Source organism: Cricetulus griseus, chromosome 3 (assembly GCF_003668045.3).
Source record: "Cricetulus griseus strain 17A/GY chromosome 3, alternate assembly CriGri-PICRH-1.0, whole genome shotgun sequence".
NCBI classification, from domain to species: domain Eukaryota; kingdom Metazoa; phylum Chordata; class Mammalia; order Rodentia; family Cricetidae; genus Cricetulus; species Cricetulus griseus.
In genome coordinates this window covers 75149065-75173275 of record NC_048596.1, presented here as the reverse complement: position 1 = coordinate 75173275, position 24211 = coordinate 75149065, and the positions used below count along the sequence as shown (strand labels likewise).

The 24211-nt window shown below is 48.9% G+C and overlaps 1 protein-coding gene across 2 annotated transcripts in view; it reads right to left on the bottom strand.

Annotated features, from left to right (window-relative positions):
* The window catches only part of Gtf3c1 (general transcription factor IIIC subunit 1), a 68908-nt gene continuing 44697 nt past the window's right edge, over positions 1-24211 (bottom strand). Inside the window, exons 20-37 of one of the 2 annotated variants that reach the window (XM_027404695.1) lie at positions 21733-21871; positions 21191-21326; positions 20921-20999; positions 20597-20785; positions 17186-17343; positions 15544-15686; positions 14519-14600; positions 13637-13749; positions 10752-10814; positions 10001-10094; positions 7681-7853; positions 6539-6826; positions 5352-5611; positions 4274-4563; positions 2919-3429; positions 2344-2383; positions 1486-1678; positions 1-751 (exon numbers count right to left, since the gene is read on the bottom strand). In XM_027404695.1, the coding sequence (XP_027260496.1) occupies positions 524-751; positions 1486-1678; positions 2344-2383; positions 2919-3429; positions 4274-4563; positions 5352-5611; positions 6539-6826; positions 7681-7853; positions 10001-10094; positions 10752-10814; positions 13637-13749; positions 14519-14600; positions 15544-15686; positions 17186-17343; positions 20597-20785; positions 20921-20999; positions 21191-21326; positions 21733-21871 (3179 nt within the window). In that variant the 3' untranslated portion in view covers positions 1-523. The remainder of the gene's footprint in view (positions 752-1485; positions 1679-2343; positions 2384-2918; positions 3430-4273; positions 4564-5351; positions 5612-6538; positions 6827-7680; positions 7854-10000; positions 10095-10751; positions 10815-13636; positions 13750-14518; positions 14601-15543; positions 15687-17185; positions 17344-20596; positions 20786-20920; positions 21000-21190; positions 21327-21732; positions 21872-24211) is intronic. The other variant, XM_027404696.1, reaches the window with a different exon arrangement.

Sequence of the window (24211 nt, the reverse complement as noted above, 5' to 3'; positions counted from 1 at the left end):
TAATGCATTTGATCTCACTTTAATTAAAAAATAAATAAATACATGCCAGGGGCTTGTATCTAATGAGAAAAGAGCAAAATAAAACAAGAACAAAACACAAAAAGCAAAACCTATAGGCCTTGCTTGAGACACTTGGGATGTCCTACCTAGAGAGGTGCAGACTCTGCTAGGTGTCCCTGTGGCATGTCTCCACAAAGCCCTTCCTCTCTGAGTCTGAATGGTGTGGTGGGTGTCAGATAACTGAGGGCTTGGCCATCAGCTCTGCTTCCCAAACAACATCCACCTTTGCCATATCTATGGCTGATGCTGGAGCCTGAGTTCAGAGCAGAACATGGGCCTGCAGGAAGGCTGGGCACCTGGGAGCAACAGCAGCAGAGTGGAGGGGACTGAAGTCACCTGGCAGATGCTACACCTGGGTAACATCTGTGTTACCGAGCTGTGGTAACATCTGTGTGAGGGACAGGGTTCATGGATGAGCTATAGAGCACAGGCAGAGGCTCCTCCATTGGCCTGGGGACAGCATCTATAAGTGGATCCACTTATTCCAGTTGACATCGTGGGGGAAGACACGGCCCAGGCGGATGGTACAGTCCAGCGTAGGCTCATAGAAGGTGACAGTGCTCTCGTGGCAGGAGACTGCCTCAATCTCACTGGTCTGGCCCAGACCCTCCACCACAGGCTTGGAGAATAGTGAGACGACTGCTGGCTTCTTCAGCAGGCGCTTCTGGATACAGCCGAGGGACTCTAGGCCCTGCAGATATAGACATGTTCGGTTACAAAGGTGCTGTCCTGCTTGCTTGGGGACCTGGTCTTGCTGTATTTACAAAATGCACATAGCTTTCCCAGGCAGAACATGGCCAAAAATGGCCTAAGCAGGAAGGGTTAGGTCAAGATGGACAGGAAGAAGGATGGCAGGTAAGGTGTCACAGTGACAAGCACCTCTGGAGGACAGACAGGTTAGGTAGGTACTCTTCAACCACCAAAGGCTGCGGTGGCTTCCCACCACCTGCTTGGTCCCATGTGGAACTCTACCTGGAATGACTGCTATAAGTTCAGGGAATGTCATTTGCTAGGAAGCTGGGGCCCAGGGCATCATGGGAATGGGAGTTCAGAGCAGCCATCAGTCCAGGCTGGGAAGCAGCTTCTTGTGGAAAGTGGTGGTCACATGGTCTTCAGCTTTCCATGCCACCCCATTTATTTCCCTTGGGTTATTTACAAAGATCTGTGTGCATGTAACCCCAAGTGTGAGTCTGGAGGACAACAGCAAGGCAGAGTAAGACAGATCAGGGTCTCAATGGCAGTAACAGAGCCCTCTGCTGATGAAGAAGGTACTGAAGGTAAGCTGAGGTGGTGACACCTGGGGTGCAGCGTTCCATGGACCTGCCCTGTCCTGTATGTTGTTGTGTCCGTTGTCCCATCCCGTGTCTCCCCCCGCCCACCCCCCTACCCCCATCACAAGCTGGGCTGAGATGCCCTGGGCCCTACCCGGAGCAGCTCAAGCACAGCAACAGGCTGTAGGACCCCCTGGTAGTATTGTAGCAGGCAGCTCTCAGGAACGCCAGGTCTGGACATGATGTGGTATAGCACGGCTTCCATCATTCCTTTGCACACAGGCATATTCAGGCGCCCATCCACACCACGCCATGGGCGACCGATGAAACACACTCTTTCACAGCTACTGTGAGATGGACATTTGATGTCAGAGAGGGAGAAGACGTGCTGGTCACAGACAGGCTACAATGGCTCTCTGGCTGAGTGCAACTGTAGCCTAGACCAGAGGCTCCTCCCTGCTGGCTCACTCACAGGTCTCCCCACATAGCAGCTCTGCCTATGGCACAAAGTTGGCACTAACTCAGGGCTAATGGGCTGTACGGGGGACAGTCCTTGGTAGCTCTGTTGGCCATGGCTGAACCCTGGAGGGTCCATTTGTGCCTTGGGGGCTGAGGCCACATACACATGGAGGGAGGAACTTGTGGAGGGCTTCTGTGGGCCCTGAGCAGGAAGGGCCATTGAAGGTGCCTCTTCAAGGCAGAAGAAGGCAGCCCTTCTGCTCTCTGAGCTACAGGGCTGAGGGGCTGCAGCTGAGTTCTGGTCAATGTGGTCACAGGGTGGCTGCGAAGACCCTCTCATCTAAGATGGGTGTGAGGGTACAGAGGGATATGCAAGGAGCCCAGGAGAGGACTGGTCAAAGCCCTTTCTGGTAACCTCTGTTCAGGGCAAACTACCCAGGCTTTTACCCTATGAAGGAGCCTCACACAGTGACTGACACTTGGTCACTAGCCTGGAAGCTGAGGTCACACTTTCTCCATGTTCTGCCCCTCCATGCCAAAGACCCCCCATTACCTTTCCCATGCTGCCTGGGCCATGTTGCTGTCTGTAAGTCCTGTAAGAGAGGAAAATGTGGCAGGCTCTTAGAAGGCAAAGTGGGAAGGCCACATTATGTCCCTTGTTCCTCATTCAACCGGCACCAAAGTGGATAAGCAGTGACCAGAAAGACAGCCTTCCATCCAGAGTGTGGTACTCCAGTGGCTGAGGCCAGTGCACCACAGACATTAGCAGTACACAGCAGGTACAGAGCTGATTCTGTCCCAAGGGGCCCTGGTACAGTAAAGCCAGCCATGACCATGGGGTAGTGTGTAAAGCTCTCAAGACAACAACAGCTCATAGGAATAGCAGCAGATCTCACAGGGAAATGCCCTGTCATTGGCCAAGGCTCCGAAGCTTCTAGAAATAAGAGTGTCCTGTCCAGAGAACCTCCCCACGGTCACCATAACAAACCTGGTGCTCCCACCCACCAGGCTTTCCAGGTGTGGCCCTGTAGACACACCCGTTGAGGGCGGGGCAGGTTCCCAGTCTGAGACAGGACAGTGACAGTCAAGTGAGGGGCAGAGAATAGGGAGAGGTGTTAAGGTCAGTACCTCGGGGGTCTTCAGAGCCTTCAGGAAGCTGGAACTCACAGCCCAGCTGTTCTAGGCCTGAGACACCAACACTCTCTTGGTTCTCCTGCCTGGGGATTCCTGCACCTGCATCTTCAGGAGCTGCCAGCAGAGTCAAGGCCTGGGCCTCTGTCTGCTCTTCTGCCCCAAGCCTAGGGTTGGCAAGCACTCGAACATCCTGGAGTGTGGGCCTCTTGGCAGGGAGTCTTATGGCTTCCTCGGCGTCTGTCTCATTGCTCTGAATAGAGCAGTGGGCACGCTTTCTGGTGCTATGGGAGCTGTCTGGAGGTACTGCTGTTGCCTCAAAAGTGTGATCTTCACCGATAGACCCCTCAGGGAGTCTGGCTTGGGAGTCATCCCCTGAGGCCTTGGTGTCTACTTCTGTGTCCTTCAGACGCATTGAATGCAGGAGCCAGGGATGGGCAGAGGCCATGGCCACCAGGCGCACAGTGTTGCCTCCAACTTCCATTACCTGCTGCTGCTCCAAGAGGTCCTAGAAAAAAAAAAAAAAAAAAGAGATACAGGGCCTGTCTGGGAAGAAGGTATGGCTTTCACTAGGTAGGTGATGTGTGGATGGCACTCCTGGCTAGTGTCAAGTATTCTTAGCAAGTCCAGATCCAAAGGGACAAGCCTGGCATCCTGCCCTGATGGCAAGCTGCATGGGCCTTTGTGGGCTCTCCCAGTATGTACTGTTTACTCATGACACGGCCCCACAAATCACCATCATTCCTTTTTCCTATAAACCCCTCAAGCTCATTGACAGCCAGAGCCCAGGCCCTGCACCTTGGCTATCTGACCCTGCAAGCGTGCTGAGGTCAGCAGGAAGTGCCTGGCTTGCAACCCTCTCATGGTCAGTGGGGCTCTTTCTCCACAGCCTGAGAATATTTGAGGTCTCTCAGTTAGTTTCCAGGGTTACAATAAGTAAAGGTAAAAACACTTTAAACCATGCAAATGATATGCCCTGTGCTAAGAGCTCCTCAGAGTCACATGCTGGCTTTCACCAGGGCTGGATTTCCTGGAGTAGCCCTTAGAGGTTATAGTCCCAGTCAGTTTCATGTCCTACACAAAGATCCTAGATGGCAGCCTCCATATCAGACCACTGATGCACATTCTATTCCAAGAAGCTGCTCACAGCAAGTAGAAGGACATTCTTTCTAGAGTCCAAGGGTCACCTAGTCCAAGGGACCTGACAGGATAAAGTCTAATCCCTAGGAGGGACAGCTGCTACAGGGCTCAGCCAGGTCCTGTAATGGAGTTTGGGGGACATGTCCTGACCCCACCGCCACAGGCATGCACCATTCCTGCTCTGCAACCATCTGCCCCTGAGCTCAGCCCACCTGGACATAGTCTGAGAATGTCCTGGTACGCTCGCCCACTGTCTTCTCCAAGGCAGAGAACTGCCTGCTTAGCTTCTCCCTGTCAACCCCAAAGCAGTCAGCAGCTGCCACAGCTTGCAGAATCTCCAGGGAAGCAACCATATCCTCAGGGCTGTAGCCGGACTGTGCCATCTGGTGGGCAAACTCTTCTGGGCAGCAGGTACGCAGCTGTGGGTCCACTAGGCTGGTGAAGGAGGCAGGGAGGCAAGAAGGCCCCGCCTGGAGCTCTTCCAGCGGTGTAGCTGTGAACCCTGAGACCATGAGGAAGAGCAAAATCAGCAGACAGAAGCCCTTCTTGGGACCAACACATATGGAACACTGAGGCAAGATCTGCTCCAGCACCAGTTCACTACTCCACAAGGAGCCACGGGGTCACCTCCCAGGGACATACTGGGCCCTAGCAGTCGGACTATTGGTACATGACTACAGGCCAGACTGCAACCCCACTGCAGCTGTACTGAACCACCCCTTCCTAAAGCCCATGTTTTCCCCAACCCTTGACTCTCTTCCATGCTCTATCCAGGAGAGCTTCTTTAGCTGAGACAACAACCTATAGGTTGGCACTGTATTTCTGCCTGCTTCAAACTTCAGACAGAGTTCTGACTGTGCATAAAAAGTGCACAGTCTTTTGCTGTAAAAACACCCCACCTTGACCATACAAAGGTCAGCTGGCTGCCAGGGCAGGAACTCTCCACTCCCATTCTATGCCAGTATGGACAAAAAGTTTAAGCTATCCAGAGTTTCTTAAGTGACCTCAGTGATCCTTTCTGAGCTCCCTAGAGCTCCTCCACCATGAAGGAGTCAGGTGGTGGCAATGGAGCTGACATCCCATCTTCCACAGCAAAGGGATAAAGGACAAAACTCAACAGTGTCATAAACTATGGGACTCAAGATTTTGGAGGTGTCACAAGGGAGAGTCATGAAGCATGGACAAGCTCAATGAGTGACTGCTATCCATAGCAATGTCTCCAGTGCTGTGTGCCTGGCCCAGAGCCTCAGCCTTTCCCCCATACCTGCTGAACTGTGCCAGGTCACTCACCAGTGGGCCCAAGCTGGGTGGGTGCAGGGGTGCTGCGCAGCCGAAACTTCACCTGGCAGGAGTTGACCACGATGCTGTCGTTGGGGTTCAGGTTTCGCGTACTGACCACTCCAGGCATTGTGTAGTAACCTCTCATCAGCAGGTACTTGGTATGTGATGCCTGATGGGCCTTTACTTCCACACCCTGGCGCTTGGCCCCTGAACCTTCATCCAGGTCTTCCTCCTCATCATCATCATCCAAGCCTCCATCTTTCCCCAAGCTGCAGAAGAGAAGATAACTAGGTGGCTGGACTTGGACCAAGCCCACCTGCCACACAGCCATCTTTGCCTTCACTGAGTGGCAATAGTTAGTTGTCACAGACACCACTCACTCCAGGTCCTCCCCCTCCCCCCATCATTTGTCTCTATCTGAGACAAATTTTTCTGTTACTATCCAAAGCCTCTACTTCCTCATGAAGTCTCAGCTCAGCTCTGTCACAGTAAGGTACATGGGTTTACATTTCCTTCCCTGTAGCACTTTCCCAAATCTCTTGGAAGGTACCAACAGGTAACTCACTGGACACTATCCTGCAGATCCTAGTAACAAATCTGACAGGTGCTGGCCCAGCAAGATCCTGGAATATCAGCCCCCCTCTACAAACTTCTTGCACACCCACTAGATGCAAAGCAGAAGTCAGCATGTTTGTTGAATGAAAAAGATCTCTGATGGGGGCTGGAAAGATGGCTCAGTCAGTAAAGCACATGCTATGCAAGCATGAAGACCTGAGCTTGGATCCCTAGCACCCACATAAAAAGCTGGGGTGGTAGCATGTCTGTAGTCCCAGTGCTGGGGAGTTGGATCCCTAGAAATCACGAATTGATGAGAATTTCGAGACTGTATCAAAAAATGAGCAGAGTGGAAAAGGCATCCAATTCAATCAACCTCTGGCTTCTGCACCTGCATTCACATGTGTGTATTCCCACGAGAACATGACATATACCATGTGCACACTCCCATGAAAACATGTAAATATGCCATATGCAGACTACCATGAGAACATGTACATACACCCACTTTCACACTAGATGGCTGAGCAGATAGCTCTGTCAGTACAACGAGAGGAAATGACCACTCCTAATGCCTCAAGAATCTGTGCATCCCTAAACTGTGACCAGAGTCACATGCATGTGCTGCTCTGGGCTCTGACCTCTTCATGACCTCACTCTCCACCATGGAGCTGTCCACCACCACAATCTGCTCTGGGATTCTGACATCCACAGAGAGGAGGCCCAGGGAGAAGAGGGCCAGGGTTGTCACACAGTGTCCTCCAGGGCTATCCAAAGAAAATGCCACCAGATCACTTGGAGGGTCACTGCTATCCAGGTCCTTGAAGGAAAAATGATCAGGCTGGTCTAGTATGCCGGCGGACCGGAGTCTGTCGTAGAACTGGAAGGATTCGGTGCAGATGGTGGTGGGAAATCGCCAGGTGAAAAGCCTGCGGGGAAGGCAGAAAAGAGACACTCTGGAGAGCTGCTGTTAAAGCCTGGGCTGGGCCACTGTGGAAGTCACAACACTTAAAACAGCCTGCATCCTTGTGTCCCGAAGCACTCTCGCCTACAGTGGTGGGAGGCAGTGCTGCAGCCCAGTGTAGTCTACACTTTTCTTCTCCACTCACTTTGTGCATTCAAGGTGGGGCATATTCATATAAGCCAAAGGCCTTGCAGCACCTCATGCCAACAGCTGCTGACCAGAGAGGAGGAACCTCCCTTTGTGATAACTGATAGGACACATATGTGTTCAATCTCGCTGTCTGCAGGTGTAAGCAGAGGCCAGTTCTCCAACAAGAGCCCAGAAAGTAGGGACCCAAGAGGTGTACCCTACTTGCCAAGCACACCAGTGCCTTCTGCTGCTTCACCCTCCCCCAAAGCAAAGGAACCCAAGCTCATCAGGGTGAGGACCTGGGAAGGAGGAAGTGCCTGGAATGAGAAAAGCCAAAAGACTAGTGGTAGAGTCACCTAATGTCCATGTCGTAACACCCCCCCACCCACTTGAGGCTGGCATGACATGCTTGAATGAGGGGCTTCCCCGACCTGCAACCAGAGGCTGGTGGTGCAGAGGTTCTGAGGGCACCCTGCCCAGCTCTGCAGGGTGCAGGTGGTGCAAAAGGGCCCTGAGCTGAATGGGTGAGGGAAGAGGCTAGCCCACTAGGCAGATGCATTGCTACCTGGATTGCTTACCAAACTTGAAACTAACTTTCCTTCACTTGTTTCATGGCAGCACTCCTGCATGGGAGACAGACAGAAAGGAACCCCTTCCTGGACCAGGCTCTCTGCTCCCGAGGACACTCACTTGTAGTATGACTGGGAGAGCTGGTAGGACATGGGCACGAAGGGCACAGCACGGTTCTTCTTGGGACCCTGGGAATGGCTGACACGGCGCCGGTTGACCAGGCTCCTCTTTTGGCACTCCATGAAGGCCCGCACCAGTACAGGCTCCCGGAACTCCCGGTAGAGACGGAAGATCTGTAATAGCACATGGTAGGGTGGGGTGCCTGGCCGGAAGGGGAGCCAACCATGGCAGCATAGGAACTGCAAGGGACCACCCACGGGAGGGATAGCTCAGCTGACCAGCCTGAATGTCTCCAAGAGTCTCTAAGGCTCTCAGATAGTACTGACCCTAGGATTTCCTAGTGACAGCACACACTGGCAGTTAAGTGACACCCCAAACCCTTGGTGTGAGGCATAAGTGAAACCAAGAGAGGAAAGTGACCTCATTGTGAGGGGTCAGGTGATCATTGGGTTGTGGGTCACAAGGAGCAGTCTCCTGGAAGAGGCCATGTGATTTTTCTAGGCAGTCTATGGCCAGCACTGGGGCTTAGCCGTCTGTGATGACTGCTCTTGGGAACTTGCTAGGTACATCCTCCAGATACCTGCTGTTATGTGCTAGATCACAATGACCAAGACTGTGGGGTTCACCCACTTGGATCCTGAGAGTCTAGGCAGCCACAGAAAAGTATCCTTGTAGCTGTCTGGCATGCTTGTAGTATCTACCCACTCCTTCTGTCTTCTGAGAAGCTAGGTGGATCCTCTGTTGTCACTGATGACCCTTAAGTCCTCAGTGCTAGCTCCTGGGAGCCACAGAAGCACCTTGCCTACCTGGGGAGAAGGGGAGGAAGGGCTGGGGGGGGGGAGATCAGGTGGTCTAAATGTTTGGGGTATAAAGACAGCCTTAGACACCTTCTACCTGAGCCTAGAAGTCTCTAGAGACGGAAGTGGAAGTGAAGAACAGCAGGTGGCTGTTCACTTTCTTCTCTGGGACTGAGAAGACAAGCAGGATGCTGAGGGCTCACAGACCTGGACTGCCTGCTGAGCATATCTTTGGCTTTCTTTTTAAATAAGCATGAGCCCACAGAGAACTGGTATGGCCATGGCTGAGAACTTGGGGCTCCTGTGTCACCGTATACTCTTACTGTAGTACAGATTGACATGGGGCTTCATGTTCTCCAGCTGCAGAAGGCCCATGAGACCAAGGGACAGGGGATACCAATAACCAGGTTCTCACTTAGAACTGTATAAAAGGCCAAAGAAAGTAAGTGCTTCCAGGAAACAAGTGAGTGCTTGCTGGCACTCTCAGATATGGGGTCCTAGGTGTCCTTGTGGGAGGCAACTGTACTAGGTGACCTAAAGCTAGAGAGATCTAATGACACTTAGGGATCTGCGGAGGCATGCCCATTGCTGCTCAATGTCCAGGGTCAGGGTAGTGCTCTGAAGCAAGGCATCAAAAAGCACCTTCCTGCCAGGCATGGTGGTGCATACCTTTAATCCTAGCACTTGAGAGGCAGATCTTTATGAATTCAAGACTAGCTTATCTACGCAGCAAGTTCTGGGCTAGACAGAGTTACACAGTGAGATCATCATCTCAAAAAACAGGCCAGAGAGATAACTCATAGGTTAAGAGGATTGGCTTCTTTTTCAGAGGACCTGGGTTCAATTCCCAGCACCCACATGGCAGTTAATAACTGTCTGTAACCCAATTCCAGGGAACCAGACTCATTCTTTTGGCCTCTGTGAGCAATGCTTTCCATGTGGTTCACATAGTAAATCACCCATACACAAAAATAAAAATAAGTAAATCTTAAAAGGTAAACAAGAAACAACAAAAACTATGCCCATGAGGGATTATACGGATTACATTAATTAAAGTAGGAAGACTGCCCACCATGGGTGGCACCACTCCCTGGCTGTGATCCATGGTGAAAAGGACTTGACAGCAAACTCAGTGAGTACTCATTTCTGTTTTTTGACTGCAGATGCAATGTGCCTCAAGCTCTTGTTTCTTTGACTTCTCTCGAGTTGCTTATTAGAATACTCTATCATAGCAACAAGAAAAGACTAGACAGTGGCCCAGGGCCTGAGTCAGAACCAGGGACATGGAGGCCCAGACTAACTGGGGCTTTACTCCTCAGTAGCCTGGGGTTGGCATGCTGAAGAGAGTGCTTGCACAGCATATAGGAAGCAATAAACACACAAGTCAAAATTCCAATAAGAATGAAAGTCACTGAAGCTCCCCACCCCCACCCCACTGCTGAGAAGAGCACAGTAAGCATCCACACAGCTCTGGTTCCCTAAGGCCCTAAGGGCCCTGTTGTGCTGAGGAGGCCAGCACTCACCTGGAAGGACTGGCAAGAGTTGGACTGGCTGTTAGAGAGGGACAGTGTACTCTGGATCAGGTTCTGTAGCACCAGGAAGTGGATGTCCTCCACACTGAAACACAGGAAGTACCGAGGCTGTAGGAGGCTGCTGGCCCACAGCAGCACTCCTGAGAGGGTGAGTGCACACAAAGAAATACTTAGTTAAGACATCTCAATCCCACAAAGCACTATGAATGCTGAAACTGTCACAAAACCAGAGTAAACCTCAGTTCCTAGGACTTACAACAAAAACTGTTCCCAGCTAGATGTCTGCCTATAATCCCAGAACTGGGGGGCTGAGATGGGAAAGCTGGCTCACAGAACAAGTTTCACAGAACTCTGTGAGAAACAGAAAAGTCACTGTCTCAACAAAGCAAAAGTGTCTTCCCTAGTGGGAAAGGGGTAATATGGTGTGAACCCAGCCTCTAAAACAGTGAAAGGAGGCCTTTTCTTTCCCCGATTCTACATGAGAGAAAGAATCATGTTGTACTACTTTATAGAGCGAAAATCCAGATGAAGACTGCTTTATGAGATGGGAAAAAAACCCACATCATTTTGTGTTGGGTTGAACTCACTTAAGACCAGGCAGATGACATCTGAGGTTAGGGCTTGGCCAACTTCCTCTGTAAAGGGCCAGACTCAATGGGCTCTATTAAAAACCACTCAGCACAGAAAGGAAACAGTACAGACAATACAGCAAATGAACATGGCTTGTGTTCATGGAGCTTACCTATTAAGTTCATCCTCCTTCCTGACACGGTCCTTTTCATCTCCAATTGCCAACACTCGGTATCTGCGAGGGAGGCAGAAGAGTATGCTGGTGGGGTAGGATGGTCCTCCACAGAGCTGGCACTTGCTCAGGGTGGCCATTTGTTGCTGAAGGGCTGAGTGTGCCAAACTCAGCACACACAGAAACCACACCAGGTTTCACCCATCAAATAAGCCCATTCTTATGACTGGAGGATTAGGAAACCATGGACAGGATTAGGACACATGGATAGGCAGGGACAGCAGTCATAAAACTGTGGGCACACTGTGAGCAGAAGACAAGCAAAGGGAGGAACTTGGAAAAGTACCCAAAGAAATGGTGTGTGTGTGTCTCTGTGTGTGTGTGGCATGTCGTTATTTATAGGTTACAGGTGCACATGTATGTGCAAGTGTGTGTGTGTGTGTGTGTGTGTGTGTGTGTGTGTGTAGGTCAGAGGTTGACCTTGAATATCTTCATCAATCACTCTCTGCATTATTTATTGAGGCAGGGTCTCTCAAAGGAGCTTGTAGCTTGCTGATCAGCTAGTCTAGCTAGCCAACTTACTCAGGGATCCCCTGCCTCTGCCCGCTGTGCTGTGATCATGGAAAGGCTGCCATGATCACCTGGTGCTTATGCAGGTGCTGGAGGTCTGTATGGTTTCATGGAAACCAAATAATAAGGTGCTTTGAGGCTGAAGGCAGGAAGGATACGCAGAGGGATGAAATTGATAGGAGGCTATGGCAAGGGTGAGGAATGAGTTTTAGTGATTTACTATGCTTACACATCGTAACTAGTAACATACCACATTTAACATCATGTACCTTATAAATATATGCCATTATCATCTGTCAATAGGAAAATAAGTAAATTTGATATGATGATGGACACCTGTACTATAGTATATGGGATGACCCAAGAGGATATGAATTTAAGGCCAGCCTGGCTACATATAAGATCCTGCCTCAAAAAACAAATGAACCATCAACAACAAATGAGGAGTTGGGGGTTTGCTCTGGGGTACATCATTTGTTTGGTATGTATAAAGTCCTGGGTTTACTCTCCAGCACCATGGAAATAAAAGTAAATAAATCTTACAAATAAGCGACAATCTTGGTGGCAGAAGAATAAAACATTTCCTGTCTTTTCTGTGAGTTTTACGCAATATCACTTTACATGAAATTCAAGTCAATATAAACTCATGGAACTAACTGTTAAATCCATAGGTTTCACCAAGTTATTCTTTTGGTTTCAGAAAACTAAAGTAAAACCTCATCTCTGCAATGGCAAATTTTATCTAAAATTTATTGGGGAAGGCATGGAGGTGACTAACTTAACATCACTGCAGCCATGACAGGCTGCAGGCTAGCAATATTGGGGCTAGACCTCACCCTTACAATGGCCCTGAGTCCAGGAACCAATCAGATTTGAGACAAACAAGCACCAGATGTTCCAGAATGTTCCAGATAGCTTACATAACTTGTATACAGGTTGCCAATGTCCTTGCAACAACGGCAGCACCAATCCCTGTTTGATAAGACTCCTGTTGCCCCACTCCTGCCCAATCAAGAGTTCAAACCCCCATCTGAACCTGCAATCGCTCCAACTTCCCATCCTTTACTCCTTAAAAACCCTGCCACAACTGAGCTGGGGCTCTCTGATCCAACCACTGAGTCTCAACAGATGGAGGGGCCAAACTCGAGCCTGCAATAAAGACTCTCTGTTTTTGCATATGAACTCCTGGTGGTCTTGGGGGAGCTCATGACATGGGCAAAACAGAGGTCTCTTCTATCCTGACTGGCCCACAGAGCACTTAGGACCAAAGTCAATGCTACTGGCCACACCTGCCACTCACTTTTCCTCTAAGTGTTTAGAGCTCTGCTTCTACATCCTTAACTGTCTTCATTTAGGATTACAAGTGGCCTCTTGTTTGAATGCACATGTGTGGGAACATGAACCACAAGCATGGACACAGACATTGAGATACTGTCAAGAGAAAGTGCTTTACTGTCAAATAAAGACAAAACCCAGAAAACAGCTACAGCTAGGAGTGGTGACACATGCCCATAATCCTAAGGATCAAGAGGCTAAGGCAGGAGGAATGGCCAAACTTAGAGACTAGCCTGGGCTACATAGATCTGTCTCACCATACACAAACAAGGGCAATTACCATGGAGGTCTGAAAGAGTGGATGCCATATTCATTACTAAATGAACCTTAGAGTGTGAGTCCCAAATGAAACACTGAGAGCAAAGGAGACTCTATGAGTATGGGGAGAAGGAGTGTGTCTCCATGAGGATGGAGGAGGAGGAGACACCCACATCTGGATACTGCTGTGGAAACAGGCCTGGTTTACGCCCCTTCAGATTTTCCAGCTTCCCCAACTATTCTCACTAGTATGCTCCTGCACACAACAGGCGAAGCCAAAAGCATAAGCTTGTTATAAGAGCCACTTGACATAGTTTCTGCCCCTGCTTAGTGTTGAAGCTTTGTGACCCTGACCTGAGGACAGTGGCCTGTGCCTCCCTGGGACTGAAGCTGTGCAGGATGGATACAGCTCTTCTGACCCCGGCTGTGGCCCTAAGGCCCCCCTCCCTCTTCCTTTCTTCCATCTTATAGTCTCCTAAACAAACTCAGCAAGAAGCACACACCACACAGTCTGGATTAGTTAGGTAGGCAGCAGGGACTCAGTGGGAGAAGAAACATAGGTGCCGGGACATGCAGAGCCTCAGGTTACCTGACATAAAGCAGTTCTTGGAGGGTCAATGCAAGACCAAGTATAGCCAGGCAGGCACTGTCCAGCTGGCTAAACTCTGTTACCCACCTGTACAGTACAAGGTTCTGCCCACTCAGGACAACAAGGTACCTACTTGGCAAAGAGCTCCTGCAGTGTGTTGGGGATCTCAAGATTGGGGTTCCTCAGGCCAGAGCTGAACTTTTCTTTCAGCTTCTCCACAAATTCTTTAAACTCCTTGGCACAAACCTGAAATGTAAGAGCTTAGATGTTACACCTTCCCATGGGAGGGAGACTGTGCAAGCCCCAAGGACATTGTGAGCAAACTCCTCTAGCAGTCCCCAAACACCATACTTGCTGTCTTTTCCACCTCCTCTCCTGAGTCTACCTGTTACTTGAGTGGTGAACACTCACTGTTATGCTAGGAATCTGGAGTCCATGGGGTCAGGTGACACTGACAGCTCCTGTACCTGTAGCCCACCTTCCCCAGGTTGAGGGGAGATGCAAACACGACCTGCACTGTACCGACCATGCACATCGACATGCTAGCTGCTAGACAATGTTGCTCTGTTACCTCCTTTCAGCTTGGTTTTCCCTGGCTGCCCCGTGTAAGTTGGCCTCTCCAGATCCTCAAGTCCCTCCTACTCACCTGCGGCCTGCTGCCTCATGCAGACCACCATTACAGAGATGTCTTCACTCAGCCAGGGCAGAAGTACCAGCCCACATAGCTACCTACCTCTTACCTGTCAGCCACTGTCTCGCCTACCTGACGGCAAACTCACAGAGCAGCTTTCAAAAGCCTGTGCCCACAACTTCTAAAGAGTTGCTTTGTTTTCCTAACAGGCCCTAAGCTCAACAGCATTTGAAAATACCAAGTCATACATGGTCATCTTTAAAATGATACAATGGTCCTAAGCACCGACAAGCTGACGCTGTGTTTGAAGGGTCCTGAGAGCTAGCCAGTCTCTCAGTGCCTATCTTCAGAGTGCACTGGGCCCTGCCATTGCATGGGACCTACCTTTGGGTCTTCGTAGTTGCCCTTTCGACTCATGAAATCTCCCACAAGTGCCTTATCCTGGTATACCTCCGCCAGGCAGACCCTGTGGGGGGGGAGACCCAGTGCTGTGTAAGTTGCCCCCTGCCGCTGGGAGCCCATGGTTTCAGCTCACTGAGAGCTACGGTCTACCTGAGCACAGGTGGAACAACTATATTTGGGGAATGAGCACCCTGTAGTGAGCTGCACCCAGTTCAAGTCAGGCTGGTCGAGCCTCACATTTTCCATCTTGGCTTCTATTTTCCATGGGAAGACTGAGGACAATGGCAGTCTCCCACAGCCCTACCCCATCACAGGGATTTGGATAGGACCAACAGAAGTGTGTGTGTGAATTTTAAACTACTGTACATCACCATTTACTACTATCAGAGTTCCTGGCCACAGTGCTGCTGCCCCCTGCCAGCCTGTCCATGTCTGTGAGGGTAGTGGAACCTGGCTTGCCCAAAGAGAAGCAAAGGAGAAACAAGTATTTCAGAAAGGCCCAGTCAGCTACAGCCTGCCATCTCTGCTGTTGGAAAGGAAAGGGCTGGGTCAGAGACAGCTGTCCCTGTTTTTTCATCATCCTACTTCCAGGTGAGCAAATGACCTCATCTCTAAGACACAGGCCAGGACAGAACCCCAGGCCTGCTGACTCTTGGAACCCCCTTTTTTCCCCTCTGCCCCAGGGTATGTTGGGAGCAGGGAGCCCAAGCCTCAGATCTTATTCCCTGACAACTCTCTACCACTCTGACACACCTCTTGACATGTTTCCTCTTCTAAAGAGTCAGGACTAGGTGGGCATTTTTCCTTCAGAGAATTCTTTCAGGTAGAAAACAAGAACATTCTACAAATAAGCAAAAGTGGCTTCATACAAGAAAGGCCCTAGGCATGCAGTGTGGAGAGCCCACAGGGCTGGCCTCTCCATGGCCTGGCTGACCAAGATGGGTAGAGGGGGAGAAAAGGAGCTAGAAGTACTGGATTGGCATGATCCGGCTGCAAATGTGGCTTACTTGTAGTTCATAAAGGCCTGGGGATTTTTGACTATGTATCGAGCTCTTCGTCCAACCGAGTGAGATGTCTTATCCAAAGATTCTTCAAAGGTAGCATGCAAAATGTCTCGCACAACCTGCCAGGTGACAAATGGTCCTTTCACCTAGTCCAAACACAGAGTATAACAGTTAGTATCTGCAGAGCTCATATTTAGGACAGGTAACAGAAAGGAATGGGAATGAATGTGCCCTAGGAGGCTTGTTTTCCCAAGGAGGCTCAGAGTTTACCTCATGCTTCCCTACCTACATTGTACCAGGTGAGGCCTAGGTACAGAAAAACAGGACAAGTCCCCTATGGGACTGTGCTTTCTGATAAGCACTGTGAGGGAGACCCCAGGATCACGTAAGGTTAAGTGAGTGATAAATGTGCTTCAGGAGAGTTTTTGTTTCTTTCTTTTAGTATTGAGATAGGGTCGTCTCTGTGTAGTTAGGGCCGGCCTGGAACTTCTGACTCCTAGGATCAAAGGTGTGCATCACCTTGCTGGGTAAGTAGAAAGTTTCAAAGACTGATACATTTGGTATAATCAGAGCCATTCTGTATTGTTTGCCTTATATCACATCATCTTCCAATATACTTATTGGAAGAAACAGAATGAACTAAGATAGCAAACTCAGAACATGTCAGAAAATAATATACAGGAAAGGGTTAAAGACAGGTGCTTTTCCTAACAATGCTAACAGGTTGCCACCAAATTCTAGAGAGGAGTTGGGGACTATGTGATAGGGGACAGGGAGGCAATCCTGACCACCAGTGTTGTAATAAAGACCCATGTGAGAGGCAGCAGACATAGTTCAGGATGATAGTGGGCACCTCTCCATCTTCCTTAGGGAAAAATAGGGATGGAATTTAGGAGAGGGTGGGATGCAAGGATTAGAGACAAATGGATCACAACAGGGATGGAAAAAGCAAAGCAGGCCCTAACTGGCTTCTCCTGGTTGGCATACACAGATCAGCCCTTAGGAACTGCTGTATTTGTTGACATCACTGCCTGCAGTGGCCCTGACCCAGCTGACATGGATGGTCCTCATGTCCTGCTGGCCTCTATAAAGGAGTATGGGTTTGCTCATGCCTTGTTGCATACCATGTCAGCAGGAAGCACAGAGTCAGGGGTCATGAAGTGCTGTGGGAATGTGAAGCACAGTTTTGAATAGGCTGTAGAACCTGTCAACACTGGAAGCAAGGAAGAGTTTGCTGACTGAAAACAAGGCAGGGAAGACACATGTGTAGGGCTATGGCCAGAAAATGCCAAGTGTCTTTGCCTTAGAGTACAGCTCAGAGCCCAGTGGTACCAAAACTACAGAGCCAAGGTGGAAATCAGGGCTTCATGGTACTGAACACACCAAGCCATTACAGGTAGACAACACAGACGGAATGGGCAGCAGACAAGAGCGAAATGACTTGACCTGCTCCACTGCAGCCAGGCAGAAATGCACATGCATCTAACTGAGGGCTGGGAGAATGTGCAGGCTGGTAGTGCAAGTACATAGGATTCTGGGAGATGCTCTTCTGGGCAGCCCCTGGGAGTGGACAATAAGCTCAGAGCCTTAGCTCTCACAGCATAGCAAAGGGCTGCTCCCAAGGGGATTGGGTGATGGCAGGTACCTTGGTATTGAGGACATTGCTGGCAATTCGGCAGAGCATTAGCAACCCATCCTCCTGCATGGACCAGGAGACACGCAGACGGGTCATCATCCGGAGGGCATTCTGGTCAGCCTCATCTTGGTAGCGCAGCTTTTTGCTTTTGGCTCCTGGTTGCTCTCCTAGAAACACAAGGGGAGAGGAAAGGGACCTTCAGCAACTGGCTTGAACCAGCTTTTCTTCCAGAGAGGAGGGACCCCAACCATACTGGTAAGAAGTAACCAAGCCTACCAGCTACTAGACAATGCCCATTTCCAAACAAGCAAACCACGAAGGGCAGTTCTTTTACCCGTTTTTCTTTGGCTGAATGTCATGGGTTCAGGTTTGGCAGTATGAACATGGCCTTCATGGCCAGTGAAATGTGACAGTGGGTCCATGATCATGGAATCCACTGTTTTCACCATCCTGAAGCAGCTAGCCTGATAGAAACAAACAGTGGCCTTTTGAAGACGCAGTTACAGCGCCAATTAGAGCAGCTTAGAGGGTTGGGACAGGGTTTTCCAGAAGTTTTGAACCAGTGTCTAATATATGGTATGGTTTCTTCCACAGTCAAGATCTATGGATCCAGGGAATCAAGGAGTGGAGAGGAATAGTTGCATTCACTATCATTCTAGTGACCTACTAAGACAATTTTAGTTTCTGTTCCAGGACCTTAAGTTCTGCTGGCCTGAAAGTTTTTGATCCAAAGTGGGGAGTGCTCCTGCCAGGAGCCAGAACAAATTTTCCATTGAATGTGAAGTTCATACTTTCCCCTTTACATGCTGGGCTTCTGATGTCAACAAGCTAAGAGAGGAGTAAACAATGTTGGGAAGGGTGATTAATCCAGATTACCAAGGGGGAAATTGGACTGCCTTTCCACAATCAAGGTTAAAAAAGACTATGTCTGGAGCGCAGTGGTTCTCAACCTGTGGGTCATGACTCCTTTGTCAAACTCTATCTACAAAAAATACTTACATTACAATTCATAACAGTAGCAAAATTACAGCCAAATGAAGTAACAATGAAATCTCTACCTTAGACTGAAAGGGCTGGCTGGTCCTGTCTCCATAAGCTCTCACCAAATCTCAAGAGTCCTGCCTCTCCTCAGCACGGCTGGAGAATCAATGCCTTCCTATCCTCAATGTGGCTGGAGAATGAATGCCAGCTCTGAGACCCTGTTCCTGGTCTTAAATACCTCTCATGAGTCCTGGGATTAAAGGCATGAGCTCTGTTACTCTTTTAGACTGATTTAATCTCCTGTAGCCTTGGGTGGCCTTGAACTCAGAGAGATCCATCTGCCTTTGTCTCCTAAGTCCTGGGATTAAAGGTGTGTGCCACCACTGCCTGGATTCTACGGCTAACTAGTAGGGTTGCTTTGCTATTTTGATCTCCAGTGGGTTTAATAAATCATAAACAATATATCACTACAGGGGTTACCCTAACACAAGGAATTATATTAAAGGAACCACTGCTTTAGAGCATCTCTTGGTGCTACCATGTTCTGTGGCATAAGTCAATGGGAAACTACAGCCTAACTCAGGCAGGATGACAAAGGGCACAGGCCCTTCAGAAATGGAGGTATGGGCCACTCCTTCAGGAAGAGAACAAAGACTTGCTGAGATACTTGCTGAGGATGGAGGAAATACAGCACTGGTTAGCAGGATGAAGCTTGCCCCCTCTGCCTGCTTGCTTTCATTTACCAAGCCTATTTCTTCTCCAGCATTAGAGCCTACTTCTTTGGATTACAGTGTATACTCAAGAGCTGACATTTAGCCTCATGGACTAAACAACTGGATTCAGGTAGGCAGCCATTGTTGGACTGGCTGAACCACCACCTGTAAGCCACTCAAATGAAACTCCTTTCTATATTCATTCTGTACATCTGTTCCTCTCATCATCCAGCAATCTGTGATTGCTTCCACTGGGTTGCCAAGTCCTCTGAAGGTGTCTTATATAGATGTTTCCAGAACAAACATATTCAGAGACTAAGTGGGGTAACCAATTGCAACCCCTGAGCCCCCAAATATCTGTGTGCCTGTGACCTCGGGGTGCATGCAGATTCTTATACACTGTGGGGACAGAAAAGCCTATGTTCTAGGGCTGTCTTGAAGACCAAAAAACAATGGTATAAAAACATGTGCTGGGGTCAGCAAGGTAAAGACGGCTCAGCAGGTAAAGCAGTTTACCGGTATCCTAGAACCCACAAAGTAGAAGGAGAGAACTCTGGAAAGCTGCCCTCTGACTTCACAATTCACTGTGGCTTGCATGTGCACACACGTGTGTACACAAACATATACAAAGGTAAATGCAAAAATATTAAAAGAACAACAACAAAAACACCCCTGCAAAGTCTACCTTGAGGGAGACCTTGACAGCCTCTGAGTGTGTCCCACAGGCTGAGGCCCTGATGGAGTATCAGAAAGGAGGGAGGTACTAGCATAGGCAGCATAGCATCTCTGCCTCCTGTCTGCCCAAAAGTGAGCCACTCTATCACATGCCCCCTGCCATGCAGCTCTGCCTCCTCAGCCCATAAATAGACCATGGACCAAACCTCTCAAACTGTGAGTCAAATATATCCTTCCTTCCCCAAGTGGTTGGCAAAGGTATTGTCAGTGAGCGACAATAAAAACACAACAGCCCAAAGTGCCTGCTACATAACTAAGAGCAGCTGACAGCACCATCATATATTCACACTGTGGGGAGTCTTGGGTTAGGATCCATGTATACACATCAAGTCACTGCATTTTCCCTTTGAGGAATACTGGTCTATATACTGGTCTTTCATGTATCTGTAATGGGCTAAGTTGAGGGCTATGTCAAGTGATGGGATGTTTATTATGAATGTCAGCAACACAAACCAATAAAGTAGGTTCTTGCTTAAGCACTTTTCTCTGCATCCATGGTTGATGTTAAAACATATGGCATGCTTAGGGAACAGTCCCCTCAGTGCTCACTTCCATTAGAAATACAGTTCAGATGAAGAATGAGTCTAGAAACCACCAAGGAGGGCTGTGGCAAACGGCCACTGCCTAAAAATAATCAAAAGATATACCAGCTTCCTCCTAGTTACACTTCAACAGGACTGAGCTTGGCCAGATGAGCAGAGGCAGACCCTCAAAACCAAACCAAAAGAAAGGAACGTCATTTAGATAACAAGGTCTTGCTAAGAAGATTTTCCAGGTGAGAAGAAATCAGAAACTTGCTAAAGAGAAAGGCTGGCAAAGAACACAGAGAAAACTGGGGAAATGGGCTCATTCTTAAATGGGCTAGGAACACAGCAAGTCAGGGCTGCAGACAGGGGAAATGGACACTTTGCAGGATGAATCAGCCCTGTGGGAGTAACACTGCAATGTGCCATGGACATACAAGACCCAGCTCATGAACACCCCCAGGTACCTCTTCTTCTTCGCTTGATCTTTCTGATAGGCTCCTTCTTCAGCCGCTTCCGCTTCTGGTTCTTCCCACCACGCACTTTTCGATTCCTGCCAGAGGTAGGTTCTCGGTCTAGTTCAAACTGCTCCTCCTTGTCAGCACAGAGCTCGGCATCAGCTTTCCCCTCTGACCAGAGTGGCAAACGGCCACTGCCTAAAAATAATCAAAAGATACAAGTACTTGGAACAGCCCCTGTAGAGGCCGCACAGGCCAGCAGAATCCACGGTGGTGCTGCCTGAACTAGCCTCTTAGTTGGTACTCTCTAGTGTGGACGCTCAACACACACACCTCCAGACCCAAGTGGCATTGGGCGCTTAGACAGGAACGTCTGGAGTCTTCCTGTGAGCCCATTCTCGGGGGTGTTGTTCTGAAAAGTAAACACAGCAATGGGGTAAGATGAGAACTTCCATGGGTCTCTACAGCCATTCTGCTCCTGTGTGAGCCCTCCCTCCTGGAGGAATTTACAAGCTCAGAAGTCCTAGGGAGCAAAGGGCCAGGAGGCAGGAGAATAGTGATGATGGCTGCAGGTGCTGGTGTGGAATGTCCCCAGGAGCCTACCTTTCTGGCTTTGTTGATAATGTAGCTGGTCCAGACCCAGTTGCGCTTCAGGTGTGCATAGAAGCTAGAGTCCAGCCCAGCAGCTCCCAGCCCATCTCCAGGGACTAAGCCTTCATCCACAACTTCTCGGCTCCCCCTGCGACAAGGCAAACAGAGAAAGAGCCCTTCCTGCTAAGTCAAAAGCATTCATATGGAGTGGGAGAACTTGTGTGTGTATGTGTGACAGTGTTCATTACCCAGGACAGAGATGAGCAGGCAGAAACAAAGAGCTTGGAATCCTAGGTTGGGAAGTTGTTAATTTTTCAGAAATAAAAAACAAAACAAACAAAAAAAAAAACTTGATCACGTGATGCTGCCAGTTTCTAAATTCTGACATGGATGGGATTTCAGAAAAAGTTATGCTCAGAAACATATCTAGGACCAGACATTGTCCTTGGCAATCAAACTGCTGCCTCTGGCTTGCTGCCTCTGGCTTCCAGCCTAAGCTGTTAGTCAAAGGTGGGTGTCATGGCAGGGTCAGCCTTCACAGGGGTGGTACGCACGTGGTATACTCCAGCATGGCACACTTGCGCTCCAGGTTGTGCTTATCCATGGCGCTCTCCTGCTCCTTCCGCAAGTTGCCTTCTGGGTCACTGCCCTGATCAGCGCAGATCTTCTGTGCACAAGGGCAACGCACCACACCTGGACAACCAAAGCAGGGCTCAGTGACATGTTTCCTACCAGCTGCTGGCAGTCAGAGGGAGAACGAAGAGAGGATGCTTGGTCCCTATGCTATGGAGAGGGAGTCACCGTCCCAGGTGAAACCCTTCTCACAATGTCATGCAGAGAGAGCTGGGGAGAAAACAGAGAAAGAAGGTGAAAGCCACAGTGGAGGACCTCTGAGGGGATGCCTATTGGTGCAGTCTGTTAAGAATGGGAGGCAAGTTGCAACAAGGAGAAGCCTCCTTCCTGGTTGACTGTCATATAGGCACTGGCTTGATGGCACGGCTAGTGAGTATAGCAAAGTGGGAAGCTCAGGCAGTTTTTCTTGGCTAGAATGGTACCTAAGACACTTTGCTCAGCTTCACTCCCCCCTACACACGTATGCTGACAGTTTTGGTATAGAAGACAAGGAACTGAGGCTCAGGGAGACTGCAAAGATTTTGTACAGGGCTCACCCATTTGAGTGGACATGTGACACTCAGGCCACTCTAGTCTTGTACATATTAAAGATGCCCACCAATGTATTTGTTAAGAATTCCCTCTCTGAAAGTAAAAAAGGGACCATTACAAGGGTGGGCAATACAGAGAACAAGCAGGGTACAAGAGGGGAAATGCAAAAACAGGGGGCTTTAATTAGGGCAGGGGAGGGGAGATAAATACAGAAGGAGGGTGTAATAAAAGTTGTCTGAAAAAGTTGTAAGGAATCATCCAAGAACACCTGCAATACATGAAAGTCTGTGTACGTATGCATACAGTTTAAATGGAATAACCCTTTCTGGGCTGATGAGGCTCCTTTCAAGAACTATCGACTGTCTAATAAAAATCCCAACACCAGGTCGGAGAAGTCCTCTTTTGAGTAGTTGGCCAGGGTTGTCCAAGAAATTCCCAAAACATTATAGGCCATTGATATTGTCCTTGGTTACCTCTCAGAGGTGGAAGGTTAAGTCCCTATTGCTGAAGACTCCATGTATTTGGACACAGGAACTAGAGGTCCTTGATCTGGATTTGATCTAAAAGCCTGCCCCCTGAGGACTAGCTTTCATGCTATCAAGAAGCATCATACATGCTTTCATCTATGATACCTGTGAACCACATCAATGGCCAGCATGGCATGATAACTCTAAGGGTGCAATAGTGGCAGGCATACCTTGGCAGCAACCAACAGCCCTCTAATTGGACTTAGGCCCACTCAACAAGAGGAAAACCATGCCTGGTACTGGAAACCTAGCCAACTATTCAGGGCTAGAAGTCCTAGATCTTGAAGGAGAATCTACATCCACTCCTTGCTGGCATAATCCCTAACCACACACTAAATACTTACCTATATATATTCACATATAACTACAGCTTTCACGCCTCATGAAGGAGAATCTCTTTTAAACAGGGACCATTATAGCAAACTACAACCAACCCCAATTAGTCCCAGCTGACACATGTACTTCACAACTCCTGCACTGAGGCTCAGGGGTTCCTGTGGAACAGGGAATGGAAAGACTAAGAGCCAGGAGAACAGGGAGTTTGTTGTGAGGTAAAGCCTCACCAACATGGCTGCCTATAAAAGACCTGAACGAGGATGGCACCACACTAATGTGGAAGGGGAGGAGCAGAGCTTAGGAGGCCTCAACCCTAAACAAAGAACATCAGGCAACTAAGGAGTGCTGAGAGCAGAAGAAAGCATCCTTCCCAGGGAAGAGCACACCAAATGGTTATCCAATACAAAATGATCAGCCCTGAAAACATATACAAATAATATCACATAACTGAGCAAGTTTCATTTATATACTTAGGAATGAATACACACGTGCACACACTCACAAATACATACTAAACAATTAAAGAAAAAGTAGCCATGAATTTGAGTGAGAGAGAGAGAGCAAGAGGTAGAGTTACATAAGAGAAGTTGGAAAAAAGAAGGAATGATACAATTATAATCTCAAAAAATAAGGGCTGGAGAGATGGCTCAGCAATTAAGAGCACTGGTTGCTTTTCCAGAGAACCCGGGTTCAATTCCCAGCATCCACATGGCAGCTTACAACTGTCCAGTTCCAGGGGGTCTGACATCTTCACACCAATGCACATACAATGAATGTAAATTTTTTTTTTAAATCTCAAAAAAAAGTATACTAAAAATAAATAAAATTTAAAAACAAAACAAATGCCCTCCCTGGATAAGGCCCAGGAAATAGCACTCTAACATGCCATCCAGGAGATCTATATGCATGCTGACATTTTAGACACTCCTATTTCACAGCACGACCAAATCCTATGACGTAGTGCTCCTCCACATTACTTGGGGCAGAACCTCCTCAAATGTTTGTT